The sequence below is a fragment of the Phyllobates terribilis genome, unplaced genomic scaffold (assembly GCF_046119375.1).
Source record: "Phyllobates terribilis strain yellow unplaced genomic scaffold, ASM4611937v1 Scaffold_4__5_contigs__length_816908805, whole genome shotgun sequence".
NCBI lineage: Eukaryota > Metazoa > Chordata > Amphibia > Anura > Dendrobatidae > Phyllobates > Phyllobates terribilis.
In genome coordinates, this window is record NW_027362764.1 from 66598893 (window position 1) to 66621294 (window position 22402).

At 42.9% G+C, this 22402-nt stretch overlaps 1 protein-coding gene across 2 annotated transcripts in view; it reads right to left on the reverse strand.

Moving 5' to 3' along the window:
* Window positions 1-22402, reverse strand: part of RSU1 (Ras suppressor protein 1) — a 170368-nt gene that overhangs the window by 66492 nt on the left and 81474 nt on the right. For both annotated transcript variants that reach the window (XM_073676494.1, XM_073676492.1), the window contains exon 8: window positions 20394-20526. In XM_073676494.1, coding sequence (XP_073532595.1) covers window positions 20394-20526 — 133 coding nt within the window. The remainder of the gene's footprint in view (window positions 1-20393; window positions 20527-22402) is intronic.

The following is a 22402-nucleotide window of genomic DNA, read 5'->3' on the forward strand; positions in this document are numbered from 1 at the left end:
GGGGGAGGGACTGGCCCAGAGTCCGGAGACTAGGACGAAAAAAGAAGGAAAAATGTGGGAATGGACACCTCTGTGTCATTAAAGAGGGGGAAGGATTCCTCCTCTGAGGCAGAGGATAAGGGGAGTGGGAAGAAGAAAGCCATCTAACTCAATCACCAATGATGGCGGTACCCACTCCGTTGACGCTGGCGTCCATTAATGTCGCCAGCAGTAAGTCAAACATGGCTAGATTTGCGGCCTTTGATTTTCTCAGCCGGGTTGAAGCTGACATTTTCTTTTTGCAAGAGACCAGGCTGCCAAATATGGCAGAGGTGTTTATAGCTAAGAGGGAGTGGCGACTCGGGCCCTCCTATTGGTCTCTTGCGGCCGAGCCGTATAGCAGAGTGGCGGTCCTTTTTACCGCACCGGTAGAATGCCGACGGGTTATTGAGTTAGAAATGGGGAGGTGCCTGATATTAGATGTCCTCATGAAGGGACAAGAGCTTCGGCTCATTAACATCTATGGTCCCCAATCTAAATGGGACCGGAAGTGTCTCTTTATGAGGATCAAGCCCTACCTTTTTACGAGTCGGCAGGTCGTCTTTGGAGGGGACTTCAACACTGTCACGAGGCCCCGGGATAGAGGAGGTTCCAGAGACAAGCTGACTTATGATAGCGTCGCCCTTAATAGTATAGCTAGTGAGGCTCGCCTGGTGGATGTCCACATCCGGCACACCGCAGGCCACGAGGGGTTCACCTATCATAGAGGTAACTGTAGGTCCAGGATAAACAGGTTTTATTTAAAGGAGGAAGCCGTCTCTTCAGCAGTATCTGTTGTTGAGGTGGAGTTCTCCGATCACTGTTTGATTTTGTTTTCCCTGAATGTTACAGAGACCCCCCGGATGGGAAGAGGCTTTTGGAGGCTCAATTCGTCTCTCTTGGAAGAAGCGGAGATAAGACAGTCCTTTGAGGATTTTCTTCAGAGCCAGGTACCCTTACTGGATCTTTGTAGTAGTAAGTCAGAGTGGTGGGAGATGTTTAAGAAAAGGGTGGCGAGATTCTTCCGCCAGCTCTCGAGCCTCAGGAGCCTGGACAGGTACTGCCTGTATCAGGGCCTGAGGAGGAAACTCGAGCATCTTGTCTCAACTGGAGGTAGCCGCGAGGAGATCTCCAGAGTGAAATCTTTGCTAATGAGGTGTCAGTATGATAGACACGCATCTTTGGTTTTTGAGAGGGATTACGGGAAGTACCGCTCGCCCGACCCTTATAGAAACTGCAAGATGTCAGTGAATAGTAAAGTTGTTACAGGACTGGTTGACACTGTGGGGTCCCTGAAAAGATCCAGATCAGGGATCCTGGAGGTCGTCAGATCCTTCTACTCGCACCTCTTGGGGAAGAGGGATCTGGATTGGGATAAGATGTCGGCTTTTCTGGCTGAAGCCGTCCCTGAACCAGGGGTAGACCCCTCTCTTGGCGTTTTGACAGAGATGATCAGGGAAGAGGAAGTTAAGTTGGCGATTGAAGGGCTTGCCCTGAAGAAATCTCCCAGTCCGGATGGCTTAACATCTGAATTCTATAAGACCTTTAAGGACGCCTTGGTTCCCCTCTTGACTGAGGTATTCAATGAGTGTCTTTCCTCGGGCACTCTGCCAAAGTCAATGAGGAGGTCTGCCCTGATCATCTTGTCAAAGGGTAAGGACCCATCTTGCATTGAGAATTGGCGTCCCATAGCGCTTCTCAATGCAGACAGGAAGGTTTTGGCAAAGGTGCTGTTTAATCGGCTGGTGAAATTTGCACCCCAGCTCCTTTCGGGGGCCCAGCATTGCTCTGTTCCGGGCCGCAGTACAATTAGTGCTGTACTCTGTGTCCGAGAGGCGGTGGAGCAGGGTAGGGCTGGCCACTGGAAGGGGTACATGCTGTCATTGGACCAGGCAAAAGCGTTTGATCGGGTTAACCATGAGTACCTCTGGTCTGTCCTTCTGAGGTATGGCCTGCCGGGGGGGTTTGTTGATTGGCTTAAGACCTTGTACTCTGGGGCAGAGAGTTTCCCGCTTGTGAACGGTTGGATTGGCAGCTCTTTTGAGGTTGGGTGTGGTGTTCGCCAGGGTTGTCCCTTGAGCCCGCTACTGTACGTGTTTGCGATTGACCCACTTCTTAGGAGGGTGGAGCGTGGACAGTTGGCTGGGATCGAGATGGACCGGGCAGCACCGGAAGCCACTCAGAGTGGTGGCGTATGCCGATGACGTCACCGTTTTTGTTTCCTCTGATGGGGAGGCAGAATGGCTGATGTCAGAGGTAAATCGCTACTCGGAGGCATCCGGGTCTAAGATCAACCGGGATAAGTGTGAGAGTCTCTGGCTGGGAGGAGGAGATCCTGGTTTTGATCTCCCCGACACCCTTCCAGAACCCAAAGTCTCTGCAAAAGTTCTTGGCATCGAATTTGGCCAGGGGGATTACCCCAAACAAAATTGGGACAGCAGGCTAGAGATCGCCACTCAGAAGGTGAACCAATGGAAGGGTTGGTCTTTGACCCTAAGGGAAAGGGTAAACCTGATCAAAACTTACCTGCTCCCTTTGCTGATCTATCTGGGCAGTGTGTGCATCTTGCCAGAGCCTCTCTGGACTCGGGTCTACAGTTTGTTCTTTCAACTGTTATGGGGGAATAGACTGAACCTGGTCAAGAGGGAGGTTACTTACCGTACGAGGAGACTAGGAGGGTTGGGTATGGTCAACCCTGTGGTATTCCTTGTGAATACCTTCATTAAGATCAATATTGCAAACCTCTGGAAAGAGAGGGCTCCTCCGTGGGTATTCTCCTGTAAGGGATGGTTTCAGCCTTTCTTCCAGGAATGGGAGACAGGAGGGCAAGTGAAGGATCTCCGCACACCGCATGGACATCTCCCGGCTTACGCTACCGTGGTTCTGAAGGTAATTCGCCGGTGGGGTCTGGGAATGTGGGAGGTCAGGACTCTGCCAAGGAAGCTCCTTGACAAAAGGGTTCTGTTGACCCATTTTCAGAGGCCTCTGGCGCTCAGGGATTGCCCAAGTCGGGATCTTGGGGTGGGTCTGCATCTTTTGAATTCTATCAGGATCCCCTCGAAGGTTTGGGACTTGGCTTGGCGCTGCTTCCATGGGAAACTGTGTGTGAGGGACAATCTGAAGTGTAGGAGCTCTGAGGACAGGAACTGTCCTCGGGAGCATTGTGGTACCATGCTTGAAAGCATGGACCACTTCCTGCTTTGTTGTCCCTTTAACACAGAGGTGTACAACAGGGTGGGCGCCTCCATTGGCTGGCCCCGGCTGGCTGGACTCTCTTATGCGGAATGGGCCTATGGAGCATTCGGGGACCTGGGTGGTCGGGACCGCTGCACCTTATTTCTAGTTAGCGCAGTGGTTAGGTATCACACGTGGAACGCACGGTGCTTAGTATCGACGCAGCGGAAAATCCTCCCAGTGGACGATGTGTTTAGGACCATACTCGGTGACCTGGTGAAGGTGCGTTCTCTGGAGTATGAGAGACTGGGTACACAAAGGGCTGCTCTCCTCTGGAGGGGCTTTTCTTTTAGTGTGCCCTAGTCTGGTCATCTCCTCTCCTGGTGGTGGGCTGCTGCTGACACCATAGATTTTTGTTTTGTTTTGATCAGTAGACAGTGATGTAGGGCTGCAGGCGCCGAACTTGGGCTTTGTCAGTTGTGGTTATTGTATTGTTTGTTTCTGTATATATTGTATATATGGGTTTGGGTGGAGGTGTTAGGTTGGGTGGAGGGAAAAGGGGGGAGGTGGGTTCATCTTGTGGGACACTGGTTATTTGGGTGAAAAACTGGCACTGCCTGATCTGGCCTATGGACGTTGGACTGAGGCATGAGGCGCAGGACCAGCTCTCAGGTCAGTGCCGGGGAGGGACTGGTGGGCTTGAGTGTGGGGGGTTTTGTTTTGTCTTGTATATATTTGTATAGTTAGTATTTATTTTATTTTATTTATTTAAAAAAAAAAAAAAAAGAATGTATATATTAGTATGTATATAATTTGTCGGTTATTGTTTATTATATTGTTATTATTTATTTGTTTGGTAACCGGACCAGATGTCATGGTGTAGGTAGTTATTATTGTGTATATATGTATAATATGTGTGTGAGGAGAGAGAGAGCGGCTGGACCAGTTTATTACATTGTTTATTTTCTGGTTATTAATTTTGTTATGTTTCTGTTATTATTATTGTTATGTTTTTCATTTTTATAATAAAAGATCTACAGGAGGTAACTCAGGATCAGTACAGGATCAGTAATGTAATGTATGTACACAGTGACTGCACCAGCAGAATAGTGAGCGCAGCTCTGGAGTATAATACAGGGTGTAACTCAGGATCAGTACAGGATCAGTAATGTAATGCATGTACACAGTGACTGCACCAGCAGAATAGTGAGTGCAGCTCTGGAGTATAATACAGGATGTAACTCAGGATCAGTACAGGATCAGTAATGTAATGTATGTACACAGTGACTGCACCAGCAGAATAGTGAGTGCAGCTCTGGAGTATAATACAGGATGTAACTCAGGATCAGTAATGTAATGTATGTACACAGTGATTGCACCAGCAGAATAGTGAGTGCAGCTCTGGGGTATAATACAGGATGTAACTCAGGATCAGCAATGTAATGTATGTACACAGTGACTACACCAGCAGAATAGTGAGTGCAGCTCTGGAGTATAATACAGGATGTAACTCAGGATCAGTAATGTAATGTATGTACACAGTGACTACACCAGCAGAATAGTGAGTTCAGCTCCGGAGTATAGTACAGGATGTAACTCAGGATCAGTACAGGATAAGTAATGTAATGTATGTACACAGTGACTGCACCAGCAGAATAGGGAGTGCAGCTCTGGAGTATAATACAGGATGTAACTCAGGATCAGTACAGGATCAGTAATGTAATGTATGTACACAGTGACTGCACCAGCAGAATAGTGAGTGCAGCTCTGGAGTATAATACAGGAGGTAACTCAGGATCAGTACAGGATAAGTAATGTAATGTATGTACACAGTGACTGCAGCAGCAGAATAGTGAGTGCAGCTCTGCAGTATAATACAGGATGTAACTCAGGATCAGTACAGGATAAGTAATGTAATGTATGTACACAGTGACTGCACCAGTAGAATAGTGAGTGCCGCTCTGGGGTATAATACAGGATGTAACTCAGGATCAGTACAGGATAAGTAATGTAATGTATGTACACAGTGACTGCACCAGCAGAATAGTGAGTGCAGCTCTGGAGTATAATACAGGATGTAACTCAGGATCAGTAATGTAATGAATGTACCCAGTGACTGCACCAGCAGAATAGTGAGCGCAGCTCTGGAGTGTAATACAGGATGTAACTCAGGATCAGTAATGTAATGTATGTACACAGTGACTGCACCAGCACAATAGTGAGTGCAGCTCTGGAGTACAATACAGGATGTAACTCAGGATCAGTACAGGATCAGTAATGTAATGTATGTACACAGTGACTGCACCAGCAGAATAGTGAGTGCAGCTCTGGAGTATAATACAGGATGTAACTCAGGATCAGTACAGGATCAGTAATGTAATGTATGTACACAGTGACTCCACCAGCAGAATAGTGAGTGCAGCTCTGGAGTATAATACAGGATGTAACTCAGGATCAGTAATGTAATGAATGTACCCAGTGACTGCACCAGCAGAATAGTGAGTGCAGCTTTGGAGTGTAATACAGGATGTAACTCAGGATCAGTAATGTAATGTATGTACACAGTGACTGCACCAGCAGAATAGTGAGTGCAACTCTGGAGTATAATACAGGATGTAACTCAGGATCAGTAATGTAATGTATGTACACAGTGACTGCACCAGCAGAATAGTGAGTGCAGCTCTGGGGTATAATACAGGATGTAACTCAGGATCCTAATTTCCTTCGTCCTGCACAATTAACCAATTACTCCAGCAAGACTCTCAGGACAGGCGGTCTAATTGAGTTGAGGATACGTTGATTATGTATTCCCATGTACATTTGTTGGCGTGTGTCCACCTGGAACGAAGAGGAAATATTTAGCGAGACCCCCTGGGGAGGAATTGCCAATATGTTATTGCCTGAACAGAGCAGTTGGTAATCTCCAGAGGTGGAAGAAGGAGCCACGAGACACATAATGAGTATTTAACTTGAATTCTGCATATGCAGAATAAAACGAGGAAAATTATTTTTCAATAAAAACTAATTTTGATGTTTTTGCCTGGTGCAGATTTGAGAACTTCATCTGTTACTTCAGCCATAAAAGACGTAGATTCCCTAATGAATTCTAATGAATTAGATATGGAAACTGGGGCTTCACAACAGACTGTAGAGAAGTACGAAGATACTGTGAAATCGTAGGAATACGGAGGGATAGCCCTATTATGGCTCGAAAAAAATGTGATGGCCATTGGGATCTCTGCGTAAGCGGAAGTCTGGACCATATAGTTTTAACATCAATGTCCCACAAAATCTGGCATATCAAGTTGTCCCACAATCCCAATTGGGGGTTCGTGGAACACACATATAACGATTGCCCTATACAAACGGGACTCAAAGGTCCCAGCAATCAGACACGTCATATCGTGTAGATAGGAGATCAGATATAGTCATGGCCGTAAGTGTTGGCACCCCTGAAATTGTTCCAGAAAACTAAGCATTTACCCATGTTTTGTTATACACATATTTAATTTCCATTGTGTGCATTGGAAAAACACCAAAAACAAAAAGGAAAAAAAAGCAAATTGGACATAATTTCACAAAAAAACTCCAAAATGGGCCGGACAAAATTGTTGCCACCTTTCCAAAATTGTGGGTAAACAACGTTGTTTCAAGCAAGTGATGCTCGTTCAAACTCACCTATGGCAAGTAACAGGTGTGGGCAATATGAAAATCACACCTGAAACCAGATAAAAAGGGGAGAAGTTGACTCAATCTTTGCATTGTGTGTCTGTGTGCCACACTAAGCAAGCAGAACATAAAGAGGAGAAGAGAACTGTCTGAGGACTTGAGAACCAAAATTGTTGAACAATATCCACAATCTCAAGGTTACAAGTCCATCTCCAGAGATCTTGATGTTCAACATAAATCAAGAAGTTTACAACCCATGGCACTTTAGCTAATCTCCCTGGACGGCAGAGAAAAAATTATGAAAGGTTGCAAAGCAGGATAGTCCAGATGGTAGATAAGCAGCCCCCAATCTAGTTCCAAGGAAATTCAAGCTGGTTTGGTATGAAATTATGTCCAATTTGCCTTTTTTTCTCTGTTTTTTGTGTTGTTCCAATACACACAAAGGAAATAAACATGTGTATAACAAAACATGTGCAATTGTAATAATTTTTTGAGAGACATACTTCATTTTCTGGAACAATTTCAAGGGTGCCAACACTTTTGGCCACGACTGTATTATGTTGGATAACATCATTAAGGGGTTTTCTCCAGTTTGAAAGTTAATTCCTATCCAAAATTACGTAAAAGCCTTAGACCCAAGATTTTTTTTTAATGAGACTATTTGCAAAGTTGCTTTATTCTGTGATCCGCATCAAAGAGCATATCTTGATCTGGAGGACCCGGTATGATCATGCAATACTGGGACAGTCCATTGATTCGAACATAAATTGTGTAATGCTTTATTTCTCCTGTGTTGGCGCTGCAGTGGAACTGAACATCATCCATGAGATCCTCTTGCTGATTGCATTTGATTGTTGGGGATGCTGGTAGCCATCAAATCATTCCTAGCAAAAATGGATTGTAAGAAGTGGACAACTTTTAAGACCCCCATGCACATTAGACTAACATTGGCTGGATATGCTGATATCGGCAGGCTCAGCCATCAAGTCTAATGTGTATGGGGGTCTCCGATTCTTCCTTGACAGATTATGTCGGGGAGATAAAGAGCCAGCATGCCAGAATTGGGATTGCCAATCCTTTTGTTCTAGGTGAGATAAGCCACCGCCAGAAGAGTCCGGCAGCGACTCGCTCATATAGAACAAAGAGCCGAATGCTTCTATCTATGGAGGAGATATCTGTAAGCTGAACGATCAACCAAATAATTGGTAAGCCGTCAACTATCTTTTATATATACGGGGAATTAAAGGGGTGTTCTTAAGTTTAAAAGTTACCCCCTACCGTTCCAATCGCTGGTGGGCCACCCGCCGTAGTCCTCACCGATCCAGAGAACTAGAGCTCTGAAGAGTCGATCATGCGTGGTGCCTCTCCATTCATTCTAACAAAAGTGCCGAAGATCAGCCAAGTGCTGCGCTTGGCAATCTCCAGAGCTCCCATTAAATATAAATGGCCCGGAAGTGCACGTTTGACTTCCAATCCATTCAGTCAGCCTCAGTTCTTGTGATTGGTGAGGCCATAGTGGTCGGACCCCAGCAATTGAAAAGTTATCCGGCCAAGGCTAAACTAATGTGCATTGGGGGCCTCAAGAGATGCCCATAAAATCCATTTTTGTTAAGAAGGATGTGATAGCTGCCAGCATCCCCAACAATCAACGGATGGAGGATCTAGCAGCAAATGTTCAATTCCACTCCAGCGCCACCACAGGAGAACTGAAGCATTACACAATTGTTCCAGTATTGCATGAACATGCTGGGTTCTCCAAAGTAAGAAATGCTTTTTGACATGGATCACTGAATGATGAAACTTTACAAATAGTCTTCTAAAAAATAATATTTATCTGGGGTGTCTAAGCTTCCTATGTAACTCCATGGCTATAGACATTGTTCGGTGTCCTACTTTTTAACTTACCAAATGTATGATAGTTAGAAATAAAGGACATATGAACGGGAGTTTAACTGTGAGTCAGACTACACCACACGATTTGTTTGTAGTCTGAAACTATGGCGACACATAGGTCTCCGTAAGAGCTGTAGACACAAAACAATAAATATTTTTTAAATATGACTTTTAGCAAAGTTGCTCATCTTATGCAATGGAATGGTATGGCATGCTCCCAAAATAAACCCTACATGTCATTTAGATGCAGGTCCACCTCTGAAACCAGCACCTTGTTTCAGAACTGGTGCTCCACAACCCTGACCGTCTCTGTGAATGAACTGCTGGCCGTGTGTAGCTTTCTACATGAATTTCCATGGGGGGTTCCTAAAACAATCAAGCAATCTTGGGAATAATCCTTTAAGACTCTATGCTAGATGAATCAAAAGAGTAAAAAAAAAAATGGTTTCAAAGATGGAACTTTTCTTAGAAGTTTCCGTTCAGCTACATACAGACAAGAGGATTTCGGTTACATACAGTAACAAAGTGATTGTTAATAACAACCTGAAATGCGTCACTTTATAGGACTAAAATCATCTTAATGGCCCCGTCTCCCTTGTCTGCCTGATAAATATAAGAAAGAAGATGCACATCCTGTTTGGAACAATGTCATCGGAGATCTAGATTGATACTTCACCGCCTCCCGGGGAAAAAAAAAAATGTTCGTACATAACAACCTCTGACTTTTTATCACGGTGCGGTGAGGTCAGACAAGGAGACCAGAGTCGTTAGAAGTTGTTGTTCGGCCGCTGATGAACTTGTCAGCATTCAGCACATAGTCCGGTTTCTTTTATGACTCTCTCAATAATATTCAGATTCCAGCAATTCATCTACTTCCCCAGAAATTCCAATCAAATTGACATGAAATAATGATGGATAACGACTCGTTATGGACAATGAGACGACACCAGCAGAATATTTATTTTTTTATTTTTTCCCCCCTCCCCATCCAGTCTCCCTCGACCAGAGACCACAAAGACAGATTGTCTCTTTAGAACAGAAAGGAGGGCAAGATTAATACAAAAAATGTACCAGGGCATCAATCTTCTTTACCGGGTGTCAGGATACAGGCAGAGATCTGGAACTAGCGCTCTACAAGTCCTTAGATACGGCAATAAACGAGGATTCATTCATCAACTCATTGTGCCCTCGTCCCAACCTGCGGCCGACATTATCACAAATACTTTGTATCAAGGCATCGGGGCAATAATCACAACATTTTCTATAATGATAAAAACACAAACATGCAACTTTATCCATTTATGAGAAAGCAGCAGTAGGCAAAATGGATGTCTTATAATCACTGTTCTGGAACGTACCACTCCTCTGTCTCTGAAGCAATCCAACCAGCTTCAGAGCAATGTTTTTAGGCTCTAGAGCAGGGATTTCAAGCTTAATGGGCCCCACATAGTCCTCCCTACAGAATAATGGGCCCCACATAGTCCTTCATACAGAATAATGGGCCCCACATAGTCCTCCATACAGAATAATGGGCCCCACATAGTCCTCCATACAGAATAATGGGCACCACATAGTCCTCCATACAGAATAATGGGCACCACATAGTCCTCCATACAGAATAATGGGCACCACATAGTCCTTCATACAGTATAATGACCCCACATAGTCCTCCATACAGTATAATGGCCCCACATAGTCCTCCATACAGTATAATGGGCCCCACATAGTCCTCCATACAGAATAATGGGCACCACATAGTCCTTCATACAGTATAATGGGCCCCACATAGTCCTCCATACAGTATAATGGGCCCCACATAGTCCTCCATACAGAATAATGGGCCCCACATAGTCCTCCATACAGAATAATGGGCACCACATAGTCCTCTATACAGAATAATGGGCACCACATAGTCCTCCATACAGAATAATGGGCACCACATAGTCCTTCATACAGTATAATGGCCCCACATAGTCCTCCATACAGTATAATGGCCCCACATAGTCCTCCATACAGTATAATGGGCCCCACATAGTCCTCCATACAGAATAATGGGCACCACATAGTCCTTCATACAGTATAATGGGCCCCACATAGTCCTCTATACAGTATAATGGGCCCCACATAGTCCTCCATACAGAATAATGGGCCCCACATAGTCCTCCATACAGAATAATGGGCACCACATAGTCCTCCATACAGAATAATGGGCACCACATAGTCCTTCATACAGTATAATGGGCCCCACATAGTCCTCCATACAGAATAATGGGCACCACATAGTCCTCCATACAGAATAATGGGCACCACATAGTCCTTCATACAGTATAATGGGCCCCACATAGCCCTCCATACAGAATAATGGGCACCACATAGTCCTTCATACAGTATAATGGGCCCCACATAGTCCTCCATACAGAATAATGGGCACCACATAGTCCTCCATACAGAATAATGGGCACCACATAGTCCTTCATACAGTATAATGGCCCCACATAGTCCTCCATACAGTATAATGGGCCCCACATAGTCCTCCATACAGTATAATGGGCCCCACATAGTCCTCCATACAGAATAATGGGCACCACATAGTCCTTCATACAGTATAATGGGCCCCACATAGTCCTCCATACAGAATAATGGGCACCACATAGTCCTCCATACAGAATAATGGGCACCACATAGTCCTCCATACAGAATAATGGGCCCCACATAGTCCTCCATACAGTATAATGGGCCCCACATAGTCCTCCATACAGTATAATGGGCCCCACATAGTCCTCCATACAGAATAATGGGCACCACATAGTCCTTCATACAGTATAATGGGCACCACATAGTCCTTCATACAGAATAATGGGCCCCACATAGTCCTCCATACAGAATAATGGGCCCCACATAGTCCTCGTGGTTCTGGTGTTGCGGACCATATAAAACCATCCTGGGGGCCAGAGTTTGACACGTATGCTTTAGAAGAGAAAAAAAAAAAAAAAGCTTGCAAGCACTTCACTCATTACTAAGGAAACCAGCCACTGTGGATAGACTGCAGAAGTGGCCGGTAACCTAGACAATGAGCAGTAAACAAAAGAATTAAAATCCCTTCATTCTTGAGAGCGGAGAAGACTTTTAGGCTATGTGCGCATGTTCAGGATTTGAAGCAGAAATTTCTGCAGCGCTTCTGCATCTCCTTGACAGGAAAAATGCTGTGGTTTTGCCGCATTTTTGATACGTTTTTTGTACATCAATGAATGCTTTTTGGAGCTAAATAAAGTTATTTGGTGGGACATTGCTTTAACCCTTGGATTACCATTAGAACCGGGGTGAGTATATTGGTTAATTTAAATGATTAAAGAATGTGTCTGTTGTATTTCAAATAAAGTGTTTACTCTGTCTGCGTGTTTATTTAACTCTTTACTTTAATTAGGTTTGGTGATGAAAGGGTCTGATTGACACCTTGACATCACTAAACAAAAGTTTGTTTATTCTAATGCCGCACTTTTGTTGTCTGTACATGTGAATCTACCACATATAATGACATTTCAATCGGTCAAAATCTGCAGTGGAGACTAGCGTGTCCGCTACAGAAATTGACATACTCCAGGTGAGTTTGGGTACGTGGCCATGGTCAGGAGCCGCTGCAAGTTTGACGCTGCGTGTTTATACAGCGTCAAACCCGCAGCGTCCAGATGTTACAGGATAGTGGATGGGATTTCTAGAAATTCCATGTCCACTATGCGTGCATCAGAGGCAGCGAATCACCTGTGGACACTGACATGCAGCGCGTCTTTTAGGACCGAAGAATGTCAAATTCTCTTGCGGAGTTGCTAGTCTCCATAACAGAAATTTGACCACTAGAATGTATTGAATGTGGCAAATCCGCATGGTTCAGTGAACACATGTGGATTTACCTACGTTCAATAGAATGCAACGTTTTGGACGCAGCAAAAATATGCTGCATCCGAAGCGCTGCTACGTCCGGATAGTGGGCACAGAGCCTAAAATTTGAAAAAAAATGGCGTGGGCTCCCGCATCATTTTCATAACCAGCAGAGGGAAAGCCGACCGCTGGGGGCTGATATTAGTAGCCGGGGAAGGGGCCATTAGCCAAAAATGTTCCCTGGCTATTAATATCAGCCCAAAGCTGTTTGCTTAGCCTTTACTGGCTAGATTACAGGGGGACCCCAGAATAAAATTGAAGTAGGGTCCCCCTATAAAATCTAACCAGAAAAGGCTAAACAGACAGCTGCGGGCTGATATTAATAGCCAGGGAAGGGGCCATGAATACTAGCCCCCTCGGCGGCTAATAATATCACCCCTCAGCAGTTCTAGAAATGGTGCATCTATAAGATGCGCCAAATCTGGCGCTTAGCTTCCGCTTTTCACACTGCCCTGTAGCGCTGGCAAGTGGGGTAATGGGGTTGGGGTTCACTTCAGCCTTGTATTGGCGGCTGATGTGAAGTCCAGGTTAGTAACGGAGGGCGTCTATAAGACGTCCTCCATTACTAGCCGCATAGTAAAGTTGTCGCCGCTTTTTCAATAAATACACGGCCAGAATAAAGTATTTTAATTAAATAAAAATACACACGGTTTAAAAAAAATGTTTTATTGTACACTCAGTCCCTGAATCCCTTGTCTCTGAAAAAAAAGTAAAATAAAAAACAACCAACCATATCCCTCACCTGTCCGTCGTCATGACGTACTCCAGATTGTCCCTCGGCGATCTGGGTCACTTCTACAGCAGTGACATCAGCAATCACTGATGTCACTGCTGTAGAAGACTACAATGTACACTGACAGGAGTGTAAAATCACTCCTATCAGGGTACATGCTGCAGCAGGAGTGAGGTCACTGGGGTTCATCAGCGGAAGATTAGCTGATCAGCCCCGGTGACCTCAGCATCCGTACTGGTGGGAATATTCTTGTAAGCTACAGGTTGCACACATGGTATCTATTATTGGGACTTTTTGGGACCAATGGAATCAGGCTGGAGGATGTATTTAAACAGGACTAGTGGAAGGCTTGAGTTACCTACCCTAGTTCTGACTATCAAAATGGACTGATCATCAGTATGCATCTATATATTATATATCTATACCCTGGACATTCCTTCTGTATCAGCCTCCTGAGGAACCGTACATTTGGGGAAACGAGTTGAGGCACTGGGACACTAATCAGAGACCAGAGACCTGATTTTGAGGCTTTAGGCTTCTATTGTCTATCTGGGACCACTTTTTATCTCTGGTCATGATAAGTCCTCCATTGGAGACACTGGGACACTGATAAAAGGCTGAAACCTTCGTTATACATCCTGGACCATCTCCTTATGGGCAAGATAAGTCATCTATTCACATTACTCTCATAGCTTTTTTTGCTGTGTTTATAACATATGCCTTAGTTTGCATCGTATTGTGGTGCAATTAGGAATTAATTCTAGGGAGAGCCGGGATATTTAGGGATAGCCGGCGTGGAGCGGGGGCGCCAAAATCACCAACTTTAATTAGGGTGCCAACCTCCGCAGACAGGTAGGAATCAGCATATAGGTAATAATTTAGGGCCTGGTCAGTGGTATATCCAGTGTAGAGGTCTATGGAAGAGTGATCCTACTTGTTTGTTTTAATTATGGACTACAATCACTGTCGCTGGGTTGCACTTATCCTTGTGAGGTACTGAAAGACTCGCTATATGATTCTACATGTATAAGGGAAGGGATGACTTGATTCTGATAAATGGTATACTAGCGGTGTGAGATACCCCCTTCTTTCCCAGCTGTTAATTAATTTCACATGTAAATAAAAAAATCTGTCTAAAATGAAGACTGAAAAAGACACACATCTTGGGGTGGTGGGCAGATATTAATAGGATTAATTAACGCTCAAGCCATCAGTCGTGGTTTAGCAGTATCTGGCGTCAGACAATCGTTCCTGATAATTCTGAAGATTAAAAGACGACTGAACCAAGATGGCAGATCAGCGGACACAGCACCAATCGTTTACGCGGTGCACATTACTGTAGTGTTAATTTTTGTGCAGTCATTTGCTACGGACAATTCAATGTATGGCAAAAAAATAATAGAGATCAGCGGATCGATTGTTGGGATTACGATCCAGCGTCCATGTTGGAAAATATCAGGAGCAATGCATGTTTGAAAAAGGAAGTTCCAGAACCTATAGTGTAGGCAGAATTGTGATGAAGAGGAGTCACCTACTTAAACAAGGTGGTCAACAAGTTAGGACAGGGCTGGCGCAACATAATCTGGCTAATTAAAAGCCACGCTGGGGAAGACAAAGTAAGAAATTCACGGGTTTCCGGCTCTAGTTGCCAGGTACCACTGAACTGGATGCTGGACTGGAGTCCCACTAATCCATGCCCTCATCTCTAGCAATAGTCCCTAAATGTAAGAGATTATTAGTCAACCCCATTTAATATGGTCAGAAAGTGCCCTAAACGTCATGCTTTGTAACTTGCCACCCACTCTGTTTCAGTAGGCACCTTATTTTCATCAGCATTCTGCCTGCACTATAGGTGCTGGAACTTCATTTTTCCAAGAATGCATTGTTCCTGCCATTTTCCAATAGTTGACTTACCTCGCTGAACTGAAAGGCCAAGCCTTTCATTGATACTAGACAAGGATTACGCTTGACAACAGGCAGTAGACAATTACTTGCACAAAAGGGAGACACCTGGTGGTCAGCACGGACATTATTTGTGGGGGGCAAGACAGTACCATTTTGAAATAAAGCGACTTGCATATTTCCTATTTATTGTATTATTCATCAAGTGAGATCAAGCTCTCTGAAAATGCAAGGGGAATTTAAAGGTGCAGTCACCTTTTATGTGGTTAAAGGTGTAACATTTGTTTGTACAATGAAACGTTCTACTATTTTCGAATAAAAACTTACTATTGGTGGATTGAAATATTCTTGTTTATATTTGGAAGCTGAAAGCCCATACAGACCTACTGTAATACTTCTCACAGCTGAGGATCTGTTACAAATGTATCCAGTGCAGACAATTAATCAATGTGTGAGTTAAACAGCTTAGACGGCAGACTGATAAATCAGGTGAGATTTTGTACAATGGTGTATTTAGATAGTCTAGAATTGATATGATGTAGCATGGTATAATGTGATGTCATATGGCTTGGAAGCTGCAGAACTGCATGATCCATGCTTAAAGGGGATGTGCCATCAGAAAAAAAAATTCCAAGTGTGGTGAAAAAAAAATTCTGCCATTGTTTTTTGTGTTTGGTTTTTACAGTGTTCATAGAGTTGTAGAAATAACCTGGCAACATGCCAGTACAATTTCAACAATACCAAACATAGATTTTTTTTTTATTATTTAAAGAGGAGGTGTCAAGAAAAAAAAATATTGTTTAAATCAGGGTTTTGTGTAAAATGTATTTTTTTTTGTTATTTTATTTTTCTTTTATATGTCAAAATCTGTATTAAAAAGAGAAAAAGAAATTGCAATTCTCACACTGGCTACTGTGGCTTTTTTAGACTTTAACTTCCTATTGTTTCAGGAAATAACACACGTACATTGTTTCCGGAAATAACGCACGTTCATTAGCCACGATGAACAGAGCCCCACCTACCACCATCAGCGCCGATGGGTTGCTATGACAGCCAAGGGGGTCTGTTAAAGACTTCTGTACCCTTCTGTACCCGTCATCATGGAGCTCCTTTGAAACCCAGTCCAAAGGAGACCGTGATTTGTACTATATGCAGCAACACTGTTGTATTGCTGTATATAGTACAATTGATCAGACGGTTGCAGCTTCAAGTCCCCTAAGGGGATGAACAAATAAATACAGTAAAAAAAAAAAAAGTTTGAAAATTAAAAAAAATAAAAATAAAGAACATAGAAATTCAAATAAAACCCCTTTTACCCATTACAAATAAAGATAACAAAAAACAAGCATGTGGTATCACCACGTCCATAGAAGTCCAATCCATCAAAATATAAAAATATTCAACCTGACTGGTAAACATCATAAACAGAAAAAAAAAATAAAATTAAAAACTTTAAAGATGTGTTTTTTTTGGTCACTGCAACACCAAAAAATGCTGTAAGAAGCGATCAAAATGTCAAATCTATTCCAAAATGGTATCAATAAAAAAGTCATCTCCCCTCATTAAAAAACACAAAAATCCAGCTCCATCAACCGAAAAAAAAAAAAAAATGTTACCGGTCTCTGAAAATGGCGACACAATTAAAAAAAAAATTCCGACAAATTACCACCTTTTTATTTTTTTTTAACCGGTAAAATAATAAAAAAAAACTAGACAAGTTTGGTATTGTTGAAATCATATTAATGAGGGGAATCATAACGCCAGGACATCTTTACCACACAATGTGTGCCGTATATACAATCGCTAAAAAACAATGTCAGAATTGCATTTTTTTTTTTAAATTTAACCGCACTTGGAATTTTTTTCCCATTTTTCAGTATACTAGGTGGTAAAATTAATAATGTCATTCAAAAAGCACAACTCGTCCCGCAAAAATCAAGCCCTCATATGTCTATGTGGACGGAAAAAAAACCCATTATGGCTCTGGGAAGAAGAGGAATCAAAAAAAACGAAAAGGAAAGATGGAAATTGGCCATGTTGGGAAGGGGTTAAAAGAGCAATTCTGGTATTTTTCTTTTTTGCTTTACAGCGCTTACAGAGCAGATCGGAACCTCATTTTTAATGACCACATAACATAAGGACAGGAATAGCTACATTAATATTAGAACACATATTTCCTGAAATATTGCCAATTTGTCCAAGGGCTTTGGTAGCGATAACATGCTGGGCCCTATAAATCCCAAACATCAGGAGAGCCACAGGTTGCCCGAGCCCAATAATGAACACCTCAGCACTTCCCACGCAAGGAGAAGATTTAAGAATCATCTCTAAAAATATCAGATCCCTATCATCATGTCTCCGTCTTTTCGAATCAATAATCCAGGAGAACTCCTCCGGGCCGTCAACTGGGTCAACATCTCCAGGTTGATCTTGCTTGGCTGATTCCCGTCGCATCAAAGCGCTGAATTTAGCACGAGGTTATCGACTTGTGAGAGGATTAAACGAGCGCCTTTTCAGTCCGGCGATTTGCTTAATGAGAAGCTTGATACTGTGACTCCTGGTAGTCATTGATGAGAGTTAAGGGTCACGTTAGAAGACCACACATGAAAAAAGACTTTTTTCCCTCCCAGATAAAAAGCTCCGTAAAAGTATATCTTGTAAAACTGGAGCGATGCCGGGATAATAAATTATACACACCCTGATCAAAGAGCAATTAGCAATCATCGAGTACGAAGTCACGAAATGCAGACATCCACAAAGTTTTCCCCAGAATAGAAGACGGCGGCAATGATGGCAGCGATACTTCGAGAAGTCTGGTATTTATCATTGGCCATACGTATAGTAAAGATCTAAAGTTACATTAGAGAACTGCTCAAAGGGGCTGCCCACCACTAGGCCAACCCATTCTCGATCTGAATATTTGCCCCCATGAAAATATAAACACTTATACACACCTCCTGTGCCGGCGCCGTTCCATTGGTATCAGCATTCGCGTTCTTGGGGCTCACGTGTGGTTGTTATGACACATTAGCCTTGCGCCCAATCAGTGCTGATGTCACTGTCCTCGTCTTCAGACGCATTAGTGATCAAGAGGAAGTGAGTGGCCAGCCGCAGCTCTTACTTCCTCTTGATTATGTCCGAAGGCAGGGACAGTGACACCAGCGCTGATTGCCTGTCTAAAGTCCCAAGTTGATAGAATTACTAGTTCTGTGTGGAGCCTGCAAGATCTCTGTGCTCTCATTGTTCACATCCCCAGTCACTGTAATCTTGCCTAAGAACACAGACCACTCCACCTCCATGACATAACAACCACACGAGTGCCGACACTGCTGGAACGGCGCCAGCACGGAGGCTAGTATAAGTGTTTTTATTTTCACGTGGGCAAACATTGTGATCGAGAAGGGGTAGTCCTAGTAGTAGACAACCCCATTAAACTCTTAAAGGACTTTCTGGGTACAAAAAAAAAAAAAACCTTTGGCTATCCCTGTAATGAATCCCCAAATCCCGGTTACCTTTATTTTTGTTTTTCGTTTCCCCTTAAGCCTCCTGTATAGTTTGACCTGAACTTCCTGCCAGCCCTCCTTTTGTGTCTCTAGTATACATTCCCAAGAAGAAGTGCTGCACCTGCTCCGCAACTCACACACTTCCACCCTGAGTGCCCAGCTACTGCACTTACAGAGCACCATCCTGAGACTCCTATACAGTCTCTAGGTGGATGAATCTCTATTTCTTCTTCCTAACATTTTTCCTATTGGAACGCCCAGCATTATCCCCTCTGTCTAAAGTCCCAAATTGATAGAATTACTAGTTCTGTGTGGAGCCTGCAATAACTCTGTGCTCTCCTTGTACACATCCCCAGTCACTGTAATCTTGCCTAAGAGCACAGGCCACGCCACCCCCATGACATCACCGTTCAGAGCTCACTGCAGAGCTGTTGGCTGAGACAGGAAATCTCTGTTTTCTTTGCTTTGAACACACAGCGGAAGGAAGTAAAAGAGCTGGAAGTCACAGATCACATGTCACAGCTCAGGAAAAAAAAACAGAAATATAAATGTAAATTATGAAGATTCTTAATTTTTGAATGGCTTCGCAATGCTTTAATAATCGGTTTCCCTACAAAAACTCCTTTAAGAATGTAGCAAGTTTTATTTTTGCAAAAAAAAAAAAAAAAAAACCAACAACAATATTTCACAGTCTCAGAGATTCCCTTTACTCCATGACATGAAGACCAGGACCTTGCAAATTTATGATCTGTGACTACAATCTTGCTGCATTGTATACTGGAGCCAGAGGTAGTCTTAACCACACCTACTTACTTAGCAATTCCTAAAAATTATTCATCCGCTCCTCCCTCCTTTATAGAACAGTTCTGCTTCTCTTCTCTAGATTTACTGCTGTTTGTATGGACAAGCTTTTCACGGGTGCAGGAGAAAGTCAGCGCATCAAAGACAACAACCACAGGCAAATTATAAATGACAAACACATGGCGCAAAAAAATCTCCAAAAATGTGTGATAGCTATAGGGCCATCACCTTTGACTACCAGAGAAAAATAAAGACTATCATGCATGTGCTACAAATATGATAACGAAATAGGCCTCAAGAAAGAGGAGTTAAGATATATAGGGAAACTGTCAGCACAAAACTGTTCAAACCAACCACAGGTGCTCGGTGCACCCTTGGTGTGGCAAAACAGATCAATGCATCTTTCCACCGATTTTTCTCTATTTACCTCCTCTGTCTCCTGGAAAGCCTGAGATGTCAATCAAGGAAGAGGAGGGTGGAGAAAGATGGAAAACAAGTAAGAGCAAAAGTGCTCAGTCACGCCCCATGGTGTACCAAAAATCTGTTCTTGGTTTGATTAGTTATTTTGTGCTGACGCACTACTACATTAAGACATACAATATATCTAAAAAAGTGAATGGCTTGGTCCACCAGATGGAAGAGACAGACAGTCTGTGGTTTCTTTTTCATGCCAATATGCCTCAATCAGGGGAACGCAGCAAGAAAAAAAAAAAAATTCAACACAAAATAAGAACACACCTTTCACTATAAAACAAAGTACTCACTATTTGTAGGTTTCAGAGCGAATGTATTCAAAGACGTGAGACACTCCGAGCTGGAACTGATCAGCGATAGGCGTGACCCACGGGTTATTCTCGGCTTTGAAAACTTGCTTTTGACCAGTCAGATCCAAATTTCCTAAAGGACAAATAAATAAAAAAGGATGAGTTACGACATTTACACACAACTGCAACATTACACCCCAAATAAACAAGAAAAATAAAATAAAAAATGACTCCTCCTTCACGTTGTTGGTCCCAGTTGGGACTGTATATTCAACATAACCTTCTGGAATTTGAGTGGAATCTTCGAATGCTCCTCAACCCAAAAGCAACTTCTGATCTAGACTATGTTCTTATTGGACACTGGTTTCCTTAGTAAATTTAAAATAACAAAATCCAAAATGTTTGTTATTCTGAAAACCTAAGGAGATAAACTGGAATATTATGTTGATGTGCATCCACCATGCCACTAAACAGACAAAACTCAAGATAAAAAACATAATAAGCAAATACCCTGCAGTAAATAAATAGCAATAATGTATCATTTTGATAAAAAAAAATGCAAAAGCAATCCCAACACGTCATGGTGACCCTATTCTGGATGGTCCTAACCTTTAATATTAAAACCTTACCATTTCTCAAGTACCATGCGTGTGGATAAATGCTGAACACTGAAACCCGGCTAGTGGACACCTAGCCATGGGGAACTACATGAATGTAATGTCAAGGTCAAAGAAAATGCAGGCCACACCTTTATATGCACCGAGTACAAACAGAAAACCTCTTTAATATTAGAGGTTAGGACCATCTCTAATAGGGTCAGCGTGGTGGGATTGCTTTTGCATTTTCTTTTTCAAAAATTATGTTAACTAAGCACCCCATGTTATTTTCATGTACGATTGCTGTTTATTTATTAGAGTCAGGGTATTTATTTTTTATGTTTTTATCTTGGGTTTTGTCTGTTTAGTGGCCAGTGTGGACATGTGCCTACACGCTGCATGCACACCAACTTATATTCCAGTTCATCTCCTTCGGAGTCTGTTTGTACTCAGTGCACATAAAGGTGTGGCCTGCCTTTATTTTTTAGCACACAATATCCCAACGCTGCTGTCACTTTGTCAGGTTTGCAAGGGATTCACACACACACGATCCTGATTATTCGCTACGTAGCTATCGGCAAGCAAGCAGTGAGCGTACGGCGTACACACCTCTGAATTCCAACGCATGGAATATGTGTATATGCCCTCGTACTATCACTGATGGCGTCATGATAACCCAATTATGACTATTCGCTGCCACCACCGATCATATTTGAAATATAATACAGGCCTAATCAGACGCCTGCTTTCTGGTAGTGTATGGCTTCGGGGGAGGAATGATTACAGGACAGAAGGAACAGACTATTAAATTTTAAATTTAATCTAAAAGGGAGGCAGTGTTTATGAAAAATATACAAAGGTTTTAACAAATGGTGACAATACAGTACAGAATATATAGTTACACCAAAATAAAAGGGATTAATAGAAGAACTTACTATACAGATGGCAGAGACGATTCAGTTTAGCTGGAGGGGAAGCGCTCCAATTGATTTGACCGTTATCAAACGGAACACATTGCTTATAGAATATATAACTCCTAGCAATGATTATAGATCAATCTTCAGTTGGATCTTTTATGCCGAAGGCGGTACCTGCCCACACTCCCCTGCAATGATCTCACATGGGTTGGTCTCCGCCCTTCATGGTTTTATTAAAATATGGTAGCTTCCCACCGATAACTCCTCACTGGTTGATCGCAGAAGCTCGCAGGCTATGCCATATTTTTTATTACGAATTTACCTTTCTTTAGAGACTACACATGGCATAGCTGTAGTCTGTTATTTTGGTACTTTTGCATTACAGCTCACCGGGTGGGCTCACAGATCCAGAAAAATATGTGTATTGTTCCTTAGCTGACACTGCCGCTAAAAATATGGTGTCCCATTATTTTCGGAAGTATAGAACTTCCGATAT